Genomic DNA, 13,319 nt, shown 5'->3' with positions numbered 1-13,319 from the left:
AATCAACGGAGATGTTTTTATGTCACATGACTCCGGTTGTTTGATGGGTGAATCGACGGTGTCGGCGAAAGGTCATGTAAAAAGTCATGACTGCCACTGTTATGAAGACTACACTTGATGGAAGATCATGGTTCAAAGTAAAAGACCATGTCATCAAGTGTTGCAGTGTGAAAAACAAAGAGCCGAAATCAGCAAAAGAAAAAGTTATGCTGACTTCAATGAGTCATGTGACTAGGCTTTATATTAGCCAAAGAAGACAACTGCACTAGCAACTATTAGAATTGAGGCAACATGTCATGTAACTAGAACTAGATATTGGCAACCTGGTCTGGTTTGTTTGCGTCACAATAAGTTAAATTTGCGCAGATGTTTACTTCTGACCTGTTTTATTCCTAAACGTGACATGCAAGTTAAACAACTTCTAACGTACATTACATGGCATTTTGTAAGCTATCGCTTTTTAAATAATTTATAGTGTGCAATCCTTAGTTAATAGAATGTTAATAAAATATGCATTATGGTAGCTTTAATTGGCTAACTGATGCACGTGTGATGTAGCTTTTAAATGTTTTAATTGTAAATATTGGTCTGATGAGATATCTACCCCCTCAAACATTTTCGTCGCAGAACTCCTCAGATGCGTGTTTGTGAGTGCGCATGTACGTACGTACGTGTGTTTGCTCTGTTTGCGTTTTTGCACAATTGTTTTTACTTTTGTAAGCACTAGATGCAGTAAATAAGATGCATACTATACGAATAACTCTACCTCAAATAGAAACCTCAGTTGGTTCGTCGAGGAGAAATGAGGTTCCTCCTGACTTTATTTGCTGTTAAATTAACAGTAATGAGCCAGTCATAGAAATCTTCCATTTTGTGTTTTAAATCGTGTGACGTCTTTTAAATTTAGAATCGTTATTGGCCATGTATATGACACACTGGAATGTAATTGGTATTGGAATAACAAACAACTGTCCGGCAAACAAAGACAAATGACCGTAGAAAGTCTCCCCGCTTTGTTCAAAATGCTACTACTCATTTTTTTTGTAAGCGCGTTAGCGTTCCAAAAAACAAACATGTGGCATTTAGCCTAGGGCGCCACATTGGCTGGGCTGGCTCTGCCTGCATAAATAGTAATATAAACAATAAATAGCTAATCAAGATCAAGATAACCACCAATTAACTAACTCAGCTGTCGCGCTATCGTGTAGATTAATTTTGACTGAGCAGAGACTGAGATTTTTTTTTTCTGTGGTGTTTGAGCGCCTCGTAGTGACCAGAGAGTGAAATGTATTCAATTTAGAGGAACACCTGCGTCCATATGAAGGAAACGTTGATAGTAAATAGTGGATTTATTGAAAATAAGTTATAAATAATTTCCAAGCACAAATCTTGTTTTCTTTTTAAAAAGTAAAATATGTTTCCGCCCGGTCTCGAACCGGGGACCTTTCGCGTGTTAGGCGAACGTGATAACCACTACACTACGGAAACTGCCATTCGACAAACGTAATTTTACACTTAACGCATAATCAATATAACACCAGGTACATTTTCAAGGGTGTATTCGATATTCTCTGGAATATATAATTTATGAATGGATTATATTCTTATTTTTTAATTTGTTTAGCTGCTGCATGATAGCACTTAAGAGGTAATTTACCGTACGTCTTGAACGCAGCATTTGTGCACAGGCAATAATAGTAATAATAATAATAATAATAATAATAATAATAATAATAACAGTAGTATTTATTTATTTTTTAAACAAACTGTACTTTTAGTTTGATGGCGTCATTTTCTCTCAAGCCACGCCCACATGTTTCGGCATGGTGGACGAAAGAGTCTCGTTGCACATGTGTTCGAAGCTTAAAACTTTGCTGCCATTTGTAGATTTAACAGATTAAGGTCGTATTTGCATAAATGTGCTTGTGTTTGATTTAAAGCAGTTAAAGGCAAAGTGAGATGGTACTTCGCCTGCGATCGCCAACGAGTGGGCTCTGAGCGGTGTTAGCTGCGTATGTCAAGTGCTAACGCTTTAGCTTTGAAAGAATGAAGACCACTAACCACAACAGCGTCTTGGGCATGTTTGAAGAAGGAAATGTGGTAAAGATATGTGCGCCGATGGTTCGTTATTCAAAGTAAGTTTGATTCTTTGTGATTTATTTTTGTCTTTTTGGGTTTACTTCCGTGAAAGACGTCATTATTGATGCAGTGAGGTTCTACAATACTGCATTTTACAAATAGTGTTTAATGTAATTGTGAAAGTATTAGTAATGTGTTTGCTATAGTTCTTGTTTTAAAACCCACAGATACACATAGTGTAGTGGTTCCTCAGCGAATCATAAGCCCCGTGCTATCATTTCTTCACAGACTGGCTTTCAGGTCTTTGGTAAGGAAGTACAACTGTGACATTTGCTTCACTCCAATGATTGTTGCGTCTGACTTTGTGCGATCCATCAAAGCCAGAGACAGTGAATTCACTACCAATGAGTGTAAGTAGGAGTAATTCAGACAAACTTGAGTGCTACTAATCGATTTTGAGCTGTTTGTTTTTTAAAATGTACTGTTACTTCTTCTCACTCCCATAGGTGACAGACCCCTGATAGTGCAGTTTGCTGCCCACGACGCACAGACTCTGGTTGATGCAACGTGTGCAGTTGCACCTTTCTCAGATGGAGTTGACCTGAACTGTGGATGCCCCCAGAGGTGCATGTCTATCTGCTTTAAATTCCATTCCATAGATTGGATTTACACAGCAAGTCCAAGAGTGAAAAACAGATTGTAGGTGGCAAAATTAGTTAATTAATCAACAACTAATCGATTATTAAATTAACTGAGGTCTAACAACAGCTTCTCAACAGTATTCTCTTATTTCTGTCAGTCATGAAAGCAGCATTAATCATTGACCAAATCAATAACTGACTCAGTTTCAAGAGGTTCGTGAGTACATCAATCCCGCTCGTGTGACATTGCTTAATTGATGTTTAGTTGTTTCATGTATTACTGAACAGTGACAGAAAACAATTGGTTAATAAAAAGTAATTGTGACAGCATGGTTTTGTAAACACGTCAATTCAAAATAAAATTGTCAGCACGTATTTGATTTACTAAAATTAATGAATCATCAATAGAATATTTTTTTCTAAAATTATGCAATATTGACAGCCCTAGAACAGATTAAACAACTTGGATGGACAACCACCAAAAGAACATGTAGATATTTCCATAAACTTCAACATTGAGCAGTGACAACGCTGAAGTAAACAATAATACATAAATAATTATAACTTTATTATGCCGTACGTCAGCCGGGAGGAGTGGCCGATAAACTTTGAAGTACATAAATATCGATCAAATATTTCTAGTATGAATAATGTTATTTGTTTTTACAATAGAGTCCAAGGTCTTTAGCTTTACTAAAAGACCATACAACACATTCAGAAATACTAAGTTTAAACTGTAATTTATATTTGTGTTTGAAACCCCCCCTCAATGTTTCTAGAGAAGAAAATCATTTTTGGCTGTGCTGTTATTAATAATGACTCTTAGAAAAAATAAACAATATTTAATTTGTTATATTGTTATATTTATATTGTTTGAATACGATGGATTGATCATAATTGCAAGTGCAAAGCTCGTAATAACTTTTCTTTGCAGAGCAGTTTTGTCATTGACTTTGAGGAGCATTTCTTTACAGTTTGATTTCAGGGACCTGAAGCAAGGGTTTTATTAATGCTCTTCACTTTTATAATGTGTTTATTTGTGTTTGTACACACATGAGCATGTAATATGTCGCAAATTGGCACATTTCAAAGACATCAAGTTCACATGGACTGTGGACAAAGACTGGCCCATATCCTATACATATTGGATGTTATTTGTATTTGGAAGGGCCCTGATTCTGAGCGGTCTAAATTTATTTATTAAGCCCGCTTTAGTATGGCAACAGTAACATCTTTCAGTTGTCTGAAATGTTGTTTTCAGATGGGCCATGTCTGCAGGATATGGCGCATGCCTTATCAACAAGCCGGAACTGGTTAAAGACATGATCAGACATGTGAAGAACCAAGTGGACAATCCAAACTATACAACATCCATTAAAATAAGGTAAAAGAGAAACCGTGTCAGACCCGATTAAGAAAAAGATAATAATTAACTGTAATCTGTAGAATTCACAACGACCTGAGGAAGACAGTTGATCTGTGCCGGAAGGCTGAGTCAGCAGGTGCGTCGTGGATAACGGTGCACGGCCGTACGTCGGAGGAGCGTCACCAGCCAGTCCACTACGACGCCATAAAGACAATCAAAGACAGCGTGTCCATTCCGGTCATTGCCAATGGGGACATCAAGTACCCACGCGATGTGGAGTCTATTCACCAGCTCACTGGTGTTGATGGTGAAGCTTTTTTTCTTTTTTCAAATCTAAATTGCTTTTATGAAAATATTAATTAAAAATGAATTTCCTTTTTTTAGGTGTGATGGTAGCACGAGGGTTGCTCGCTAACCCGGCCTTGTTTGCGGGGCATGAAGATACACCTTTGGAATGTATATGGGACTGGGTGGACATCTCTGTACAGCAGGGCACTCCATTTACGTGCTTCCACAATCATCTCATCTACATGCTTGAGAGGGTTAGCTCCCAGCCTGAGAGAAAAGTATTTAATTCTTTATGTAGCACATCAGCTGTAATAGACTACCTGCAGAGTACATATGGCTCAGTGCATGATTTGGGAACGTGAACATCCATACATGTTCTATCGTATTTGTCTCAGTTGGGCCGCAGGCGAGCTGGAGCCTAGCCCTGCTGCCTTTGGGGCAAGGGGACACCCTTGGGTGCTTGCCAGCCAATCGCAGGTCACAGAGAGGCAAACAAACATTCACACTCACGTAACAAATCAAACTTTATTTGGATAGCGCCTCTCATAAATAAACATTGCTTCACAATAAAGTAAAACAAAGAAGACACTCGCAAAGTGATTAAATGCCACAAGAAGTTAGTTAAAAGACAAAGCCTAAAAGGTAACTTCTCCTGACAATTTATAGCAGAGGTGGGAAAACTTGTACCAGAGGGCCACATTTGTCTTAAAATGCACAGATGGGCCAGGCCATCTCTAGATGAGTTTAAAAAAAAAAAAGTAATTTCGGCTATTTTTTTCTGTCATCATTAAGTAATTTTGTTTCAATTATTACCCTTAAAAGGATAAAGCAATAGAAAATGGATGGATTGATTAGCCAATTATTTCATAAAACAACAATGTGAAATTGCAAATTTTGTTAGTAAATTTTAATAGAACAATAACGTATGCCTGTGTTAATTGTATCTATAAATTAATTATAAATAATTAGCCTGTTAATTGAAAACATGTATTTTTTTATTTTACTAATATGTTCATTATTATGTTTCAATACATCAACTAAGAAGTTATTTAATGATGACAATGAAGAAAAAAAGTAAAGATGACATATTTTGATAAAACAATTGAAGGGGATAAAACAGTTTGAGAAATACAGCAACTGGGAACATACTGCAAACGTAACAGTACATGCATGTTTTCTGACTGTGGGAGGAGCTATTTTGAACCCAGGACCTTTTGACTGTGAGTCATTTGTATTGACCACTCCTCATCCCGCTAATTTGTGGTCAGTTGTAATACTGTTAATAAATCAATAGACTGACTGACCCCTGTGTCTTGATGCCATGTCACTCGTTCTCTGTGCCAGAAACAAATATAAAACAAATTTCATATGATTCAATACTGAGTTGTGAGGGTTCAACCGACTTGTTTAGACATTTACAGTCTTCATTTAAAGTACATTTAGAAACCGAGCACATAAAATCTTAATGATTTTTGACTGGATCAGGTCAGACGGAAGTGAACAATTCTTTCACAATAAGAGTATTTTAGAAGAACTGAATACGCCGTTAGTGGACTACAAAGTCCCTTCGTGAATAGCAAAGAGTATTTCGTGAAATATGAGTGACAACAGCTTTGTTTTTACAAATAATTTTACCGAATTTGCACCATATGACTGCCTTGAATGTTAGTTTGAAAGGAAGCAGCGGAAGACATGCTTCTTAGAAGTATTACGGCGATTGCAAGCAGGAAGTGTGGCAAGCTGATCGACAGATGCAACTTTTTATGCTCTCATTGTTTTTGTAAAAAGTTTTTTAGTTAGTTCCTTCGTCGATTGTGTGCTTTCCCGGTAAGTCAACAAAGCATATCCTTAAAATTGCAGACTGTTTGCAGCCCGTTCATATTTGTGGAAACAAAGCAGTTAATAACTTTGGGCACGTAGCAGCCACTTGAAATGTCCCATCATGGGAAAATATAAACAAGTACGATTAATTCTCTCTTGGTGCCGCGGTCGTTCCTTTTGTGAGGGGTATAGTACGTCACATTGTTGCTTGTGACGACGTTTTGCCGTTGTAATATAATGTGAGCTCAAAGAGTATTGAGCCGTGACAAACAGGAAAATAACTCTGATGGTGAAGATGGACCACGCCTTCTATTGAACCTGTCCTAATATGACGGAGGTTGTTAAACCAGTGTGCGCTAATCTTGCCCTCTTGCACTTTTTCAAGTTCACCTCACTTCTAAAGGATGACGCTACAATGGACCGCTGTGGCCCTTTTCCTCTATATGGAGATCGGCTTCCTTGTCATCCTCTGCCTGCCCTTCATCTCAGCTAAGAGGTGATGCTCAGTGTTTTATAAGCAACTAGATTGATAGATAACACAAACATTGCAAACCCACACAACTAGTGAAGGTGAAATGGAGCTTCATGAATCATTGAAGCATTCCAGCTAATTTGTTTGCCTCATACCATATTTTCTCTATGGTGTCTTCAAGTGCAGTAAGATATGTGAATACACAGAATGAAATAACATTGTAGGCTAAACAATGACCATAAGTCGCAATATTGCAGCTTAGCAGTTGGCACATGGCATAATAAGCATAAGAGACTGTATAGTCAGTACATTGTTTATGAATTTAAGTATGAGTTTAAACTGTCAAAATCTATGATGAGATCGAGCACATGACACAGTGCCGAGATGCAACAAGTCCACTTTTGGATTCAGAGACTGCACACACTAGCCACAATATAAAATAAACACGAGCGCTAATCATACGAAACTACCTCTACACTGTATTTTCCAACGCAGTGAATTGCCATCTAATTTGAAGTTCACTCGAATCGTTGACAACACCTGCAACAAGCTGTGAGGTATTGAGTGTTATGAGGCAACAATACCTTTTAATGAACAAGTGGCATCATACTCAAAAATCGAGGCCTTGAACGAAACAGAAAAATAAACCAGATACAAGACACGGACGGTAGATTTCTGAGTTTGAAATGACTTAGTGGGAGACCTGAGGAAAGGAGACACTTTTCTAGTGCGTCAAGACATTTTTCGTAGCTCGCATGTATGGAAATGCCGCTCCAGATTCCTTTTCTTTGCCGTTGCCACCGCTGCATTGCAGAATAAGCAAACAAGCTTTGAATGTGGGTGTGCAGGCTGCCGTGTTCACTAACTTGATTGAAACGTTCCTGCTCACGATGCATTGTGGTCTATATTAGCGTGTTGATGCTCACTGCTTTTCAAAGTGCATTGTGAGTCATTTTGTGTGCCCTACATTTATCCTCCCTGGACATTCGGGAACCCCAACAAATTGATAGTGCGCTCTATAGGAAATAGTGTTTACATTGAACAGTGAACCACTGCCTGGTGTGTGTGTGTGTGCGTGTGTGTTTCAGGTGGCAGAGTGTTTTCTATTTGAGGATCTGGAGCCCAGTTGCCCGCTTTGGGAACAAAGTCTTCCTTACAATGATTATCATACTTATTGTCCTTTTCCTCGGTAAGTGCAATCATTGTTGTTTATGATATATTTCAAAATAATAACAAGAAAGAACTGAATCGCACACAATCAGTTCTAATTAAGGATCATCATTGTTTATTTTGTAACTTTTTGGCCAGTGCTGGTATCATATCCCTCATTTGTGGCATCACAAATAAATGAAAACAATACGATAATCACACTTTGTTGGAATTAATCCAGCTGACGAATAACTAATGTGAAATTTTCCAAGTGGTGTTTTTGATCATTAAAAGGTGATGGCGTAACAACATGCTTTGCTCCTCCCTCTGTAGATGCGGTGCGTGAAGTGAGAAAGTACTCCGTTAAAAATCTCGGCACAGATGCCAAACTGCTGCCCAACATGCATGACCACATGCACATGAAGCTTTTCCGGGCACAGCGAAACCTTTACATCTCTGGCTTTGCCGTCTTCCTCTGGCTGTGAGTTTTTGCTTTTCTCTTTCAGATCAAACAAATAACCCTGCCAGGTTACATCTTTTTTTTTCATTTTATTAAAAGGGTTATGAAGCGAGTGGTTACCTTGATTAACCAACTGGCTTCAGTGTCTGCGACCACTGCTGCACTGCAGGCACAGGCTGAACATGCAAATGAAGCAGCCAACAAGTACTTGGAAGACAACGAGTTGCTGAAGAAGGTATCTTCTGTTGATAGATATTGATCATAGGGGTGTAAAGAAAACCGACTCGAATTGAAGCGGTTTCACGATAGAGTGAACCGGTCCAAAACTGACAAGTCATAAATCGGTTTGATGTGGCTGATTTCTTGTTTCTTTGAAATTAATTAATGAATAGCTTTGGAGTGCATTTACACGTTTTTGGTCCATGACGGAAAAAAAAAAAGCTACGAATACTGTTCTTTGTGATATTTCTTATTCTATTTAAAGGAAATGGCACATTCACGGTCCTGACAAGTTAATTCCTCTTGTAAAAAGGCTCTTTTTTTACATGAAGGCGTACTCTTTTGATGAATATTTCAACGCCACTATGTGCTTGACATGTCACCCCAGACTCTGATGGAGGGGTCAGGAGATAAGGCAACTGCAGAGGGCATGGAGCTGTTGCGGAAAGAGGTGGAGAAACTGAAAGACGAACTGAAGACTTCAGAAGACGGTTAGTGTCATTTGACAGCGCTGCACATGAATGAGTACACTACCAAAGTACCATATTTAACGGACTACAAGTTTTACTTGTTTAGAATGTTCGTATCACACAAAAACTACAAGTCTTGTTCAGGTCTGACACATCGGCTGATATGTCCGAAAGTTTTGATGAAAATTGTGATGGAAAATTTGGTTAGAGGAATTTGGAGATTTGGAGTTTGATTAGAGCTTTCGCCTGCCAGTCCGGTTTTTTAACGCGCTTCAAGCTGGTTTAAAAAAAAAAAAAAAGTTTAATCCATGTTCATCAGTCTCCCGTTCTCCCTCCTTTTGTGGCTGCTCGGAAACTACGGGGGAATGCTAGGCGCTAAGCCAGCTTGCAGCCCAGCAGTTACGAACTAAAGCTAGCTAGCTGGCACAATTAAACACCGTCCTTCCAAAGCACTATTCGTCTCCTTGGTGACGAATAAGCTTCCACTTCGGTAAGGTATCGCTATCACTAAATGGAGATGAGGACGAGCTCAGTATGCGAACAACCGAAATAGAAGAGAACAAGGAGAAAACTGCAAAGTCATGCTAATTGCTAAGTTAACGTAAAATGTTGCCTAGCATAGCCAAACACCAGAATAAGCGCCTTTTAACAAAGTCTGGCGAGATTTGCATTACACTTTACCCTTTTTTGCTGGTCAGTCCCCCGCCCTCCGGCCGCAATCTGGCTTGCCTTCCGGCCTCGACCCTCGGGCCTTATTCATAAAATAAAAATTGTTGTTTTGCCATGGGAGAGATGCTAACGGCAGAGGTTTATTTAAAGATCGTTAGCTAGCTTTTCAAATACGCTTACCTTATTATGGTCTTATTCGTCTCCTTCTTCTTTGTTCCATTCCTCTTCTTTCTTCTTCTCCATGAACGTGTCCAATGTGTCTTATGTTGATAAAATCAGCCAATCTCGCACACATCGTTCTGCCAACTGTTCTGCTTTATTCAACTTCTCTGTCGCAACTATTCCGCATCTTATATAGAACAACATTTCACTCAACCAGTGACATGAGCCAATCACCTTCGTTTGCACTTCAGGGATCACACGGAAAACAAGAATACTACCCAAAGCACAGTTGGTAGTGGCACTTTTGACCCGTTTTGAGGTAACTTTTGACGTTTGCCCATTTTGCGAGTAGGTTCAGCACACACACGAGGGCCAATTCGCGGGCCGGACTAAAATCCACCTCAGGCCGTGATTAATTTAAGCCTTTTTTAAAATTGGTCACCCCCCTGCACGCCGCTCCAAAAATGGATGTCCGGCTGGGACCGGACCGTTCTGCCCCCGGGACAGACTGTCCCGCTCTGGTAATTGGTATGTAGAGGAAAAAAAAAAAGTACAATAGTTAGTTACTCAGTAAGCAGATATGTCTGAAAACTGAAAATCAGTCAGTTAGTACATTAACGTATACGCTTGACAGGATGAGGAAACTATTACGTCTTAAGTATATTAGCGGATAACACTGCTTATATTCTAATCATTTTATTTGTTTATTTTGCATTTAATTGTGCTGAGCTTTAATCTTGAGTTTTGAGATCTGCGCAGGAAAATGTCCTCAATATTACTTTTTTCTTGTTGTTTTATTTTTTAATTAATTTTTTGGTCAATTCCAAAACAGCGTCATTAAATTTTTTAGGCTTAATTTTATAATGCGATAAAGTCCGTTACACTGAAGGGATTCAATGCGAACTGTTTATCTGAATATATTTCACAGCCCGAAAACATGCCTTCCGATTGGTTTTCACCCAGTGCAGGGCGTGCCGATTATATGTTGCGCGAGTATCAGTGACAGTATGTTGTTTGCATCTTTCTGTCTTTGTGTGTAGCTTGGCTTCACAGTTAAGGCCATTCATTGACATCCATTCCCTGGAGCATGTCGAAACGTGTGCTGTTGGTTGCGCAAACTGCTGCCCGCCACAGTGGTCGAACAAACAATATGTCGCTTCACAATTTTTTAGTTGTTTTTTTAATACCCATTTGTGCTGTTTGTTCAACCTTGGCGGAGCCATTGGCTCTGCTGTTTGGTTTTAATCTCTGATGTGTGTTGATGTGTGGACAATGCAGCACTGAAGAAGTCTGAGTGCGATGCCGATGGATTGAAGAAACAGACGGATGGTCTTGCCAGGGAGTATGACAGACTGCTCAAAGAGCATCAGGAGCTTCAGGTGATGCTTTTTCCTAAAAGTCAGGAAAAAGTCTTCGCCAACAACTTCACAGTAATATTTGCCCCCCCCCCCTGTACTCTTTTGTCTTCCAGAATGCTCAAAGTCCTGTTAACAGAAAAGAAGACTAGCCTTTTGAGCAAGTTCTTCACACAGCTCCTTGTGCCACAGCGCAAATGACGCCTGAATTACACACAAGCATTTGAATGGAGCAAATTTTTCATCGTTTTGGGTCTCTTGGCGCCTGACTATCTTAAGGTGGAGTTTCACGCCCGCTTTCCTGTTTCTGTTTGGCACTGCAACTAAGAGGATTGCTGCTCGAGTCAACGCTCTCTATTTTTAGTTTGGGACTTTTCTGGAGCATGCCGTCATGGTTTTTACAGGAAAACGATGCCCATTAAGCTTGCTTTTCAGTCATTCTCAGAAATGATCCGTTTTTCTTTTACGTGTTTTAAAATCTAATTTATCTTTTCCTCACTCCCGACCAAAATCACTAGTGAAAAGTTGCTGCTCTCACAAGTTTACATTTATTTGGACGAAGCACATCATTGTCTTTGTTAACTTTAATTTTCGTGGTGCAGCTTGGTGGTAACGATGTCCAAAATCAGGCAATTCTACCGTTTTTGCCATGTCTTAAATTGAATGTGTCAAATGAAAAAAATGGAAGAGGTGACTTACGCTTGTGTCACAGAATGTTTTTTTTTTATGTGTTATGGTGACAGTGTGCGAGTTTTAGTGTATAGGACATTGCGTGTATGTTCTCAAGGGTCCCCCGCCCCCCAAATTCACTTAATCTATGGGAGATGGATTATATGTGCACCTTGCTCATTTTACTGGTCATGTATTGCCACATGTTTGTCAGGAAGATGCAGAATGTTTTTTTTTTTTTAAGTAGGCATCTTATACAAAGCACCCCAATACAATTTTTGGATTGGGTATTAAAAGCGTTTATTACTTGCATTTTTTTATTTATTTTTTTTTACATTTTTACAAAAATAATCCTTAAAAATTCCATACATTCGGATTTCTTGAAATGCAAGTTACATTCTCTGTAACTTCCTTCTGATAAACCTCATTGCCACTATTGGTCTGGATTTAATACTTGTGCCTGACGGGGCCGAATTCAAAAGACAGTAGTCACAATTCAGTTGAACCTCCCATTACGTTATACAGCATATGTCCTCCATAAGGATGAAGTCTTACAAAACAATATTCTAGTACATTATTTTTTTGTACATATCAAGAATGTACAATTGCTAAGTATATAAGGAGGATACCCCCCAAGAAAGAAATATCTTAAATGCCTGAGAGCATCATGTCTGTTGGGTTTTGGCATCAGTTCTTTTTTCGCATGCACTCAACACCCCCCAAAAATGTCACAAAAGAAAGTCACTAGTGTAATAAAGTCTAACAATGTCGAGGTAGAGCTAAATATGTATCAGCAACATGAACTATTTGTGTCACAGTCAAGCCAATGGTCGAAAGCCGAGGGCAACGTCTGGCACAGTTTATTGCATGGAAACTAGCATACAGCACGAGGCAAGCATGGCAGTAAGTCATCGCCATGGTGACTCCAAATATGCCAATTTGAGAATATAAATGTAATTAGGTGCCTGTTAGCAAAGCAAGGCATTGCCAAGAATGGTTGCTAAGCAGTCTAGTACAGTTAGTATGTCAGCATTCCCGTTCAACCAGTAAATGAGTATGGCTAGAGTGGTACAGTGAGTCACAAGTTGCTTTGGAATTAACGCGATGGATCCGCTTAGAGCAGCGCGGTGGGTCTCAGCACTTAGCACGTTTGCCTTATGATTCTGAGGTGAAGGGTTCAAATATCAGATCTGTGCCGATGTGTGTAGTTTTCATGTTCTTTCTTTGCTACATCCCACTTTTAAAAAAGTTTGAGATTAATTGAGGATTAATTAACGATCTGATCCATGATGCTTGTTGTTAGCATTGCTAGAATATCCATTTTGATAGGATGAAAGTCCAATAAATCAGGAGGCTGAGTGCCACTGTTTTTCTGGCGCCTTGTTGATGTGTGGCTGCAGGCTTCCTTACAGGAGACTGGCCTCTGATATGCCAAAGCACACACGTAGCACACAACTGCAGCATTGTTTGTAACCCCTGCAAGGCACTTTGTGGCGCAA

At 39.2% G+C, this 13,319-nt stretch overlaps 2 protein-coding genes and 1 non-coding gene across 3 annotated transcripts; 2 read left to right on the top strand and 1 right to left on the bottom strand.

Moving 5' to 3' along the window:
- Positions 1–1,415: 1,415 nt before the first annotated feature.
- trnav-aac (transfer RNA valine (anticodon AAC)) lies at positions 1,416–1,488 on the bottom strand. The gene has a single exon. It is a non-coding gene; the product is annotated as a tRNA-Val (tRNA).
- Positions 1,489–1,802: 314 nt separating this feature from the next.
- dus4l (dihydrouridine synthase 4-like (S. cerevisiae)) lies at positions 1,803–5,677 on the top strand. Its single transcript, XM_088300659.1, has 6 exons — positions 1,803–2,135; positions 2,368–2,489; positions 2,586–2,703; positions 3,982–4,104; positions 4,167–4,393; positions 4,471–5,677. Exons 1-6 carry the CDS (start codon positions 2,047–2,049, stop codon positions 4,734–4,736), a joined length of 945 nt encoding a protein of 314 aa, XP_088156785.1. The 5' UTR covers positions 1,803–2,046; the 3' UTR covers positions 4,737–5,677.
- A 361-nt stretch (positions 5,678–6,038) lies between these two features.
- bcap29 (B cell receptor associated protein 29) lies at positions 6,039–12,132 on the top strand. Its single transcript, XM_088300181.1, has 8 exons — positions 6,039–6,201; positions 6,581–6,691; positions 7,756–7,856; positions 8,150–8,297; positions 8,376–8,511; positions 8,884–8,986; positions 11,075–11,175; positions 11,268–12,132. Exons 2-8 carry the CDS (start codon positions 6,600–6,602, stop codon positions 11,301–11,303), a joined length of 717 nt encoding a protein of 238 aa, XP_088156307.1. The 5' UTR covers positions 6,039–6,201; positions 6,581–6,599; the 3' UTR covers positions 11,304–12,132.
- The last annotated feature ends 1,187 nt before the right edge of the window (positions 12,133–13,319 follow it).

The sequence above is a fragment of the Idiotropiscis lumnitzeri genome, chromosome 7 (genome assembly GCF_059441095.1).
Source record: "Idiotropiscis lumnitzeri isolate Australia: NSW breed Sydney's pygmy pipehorse chromosome 7, RoL_Ilum_1.0, whole genome shotgun sequence".
NCBI classification, from domain to species: Eukaryota; Metazoa; Chordata; class Actinopteri; order Syngnathiformes; family Syngnathidae; genus Idiotropiscis; species Idiotropiscis lumnitzeri.
The sequence above is the reverse complement of the archived record's forward strand: the minus strand, read 5'-3'. Positions and strand labels throughout refer to the sequence as shown.

Bases quoted from the DNA above. Each gene is read 5' to 3' on its own strand.
- bcap29 (XM_088300181.1), top strand. From the start codon at position 6,600: ATGACGCTACAATGGACCGCTGTGGCCCTTTTCCTCTATATGGAGATC. The intron at 8,512-8,883 runs GTATCTTCTGTT...ATGTCACCCCAG, and splicing joins ACAACGAGTTGCTGAAGAAG to ACTCTGATGGAGGGGTCAGG. The intron at 8,987-11,074 runs GTTAGTGTCATT...TGGACAATGCAG, and splicing joins ACTGAAGACTTCAGAAGACG to CACTGAAGAAGTCTGAGTGC.
- dus4l (XM_088300659.1), top strand. From the start codon at position 2,047: ATGAAGACCACTAACCACAACAGCGTCTTGGGCATGTTTGAAGAAGGA. The intron at 2,490-2,585 runs GTAAGTAGGAGT...TCACTCCCATAG, and splicing joins TGAATTCACTACCAATGAGT to GTGACAGACCCCTGATAGTG. The intron at 4,394-4,470 runs GTGAAGCTTTTT...TCCTTTTTTTAG, and splicing joins CCAGCTCACTGGTGTTGATG to GTGTGATGGTAGCACGAGGG.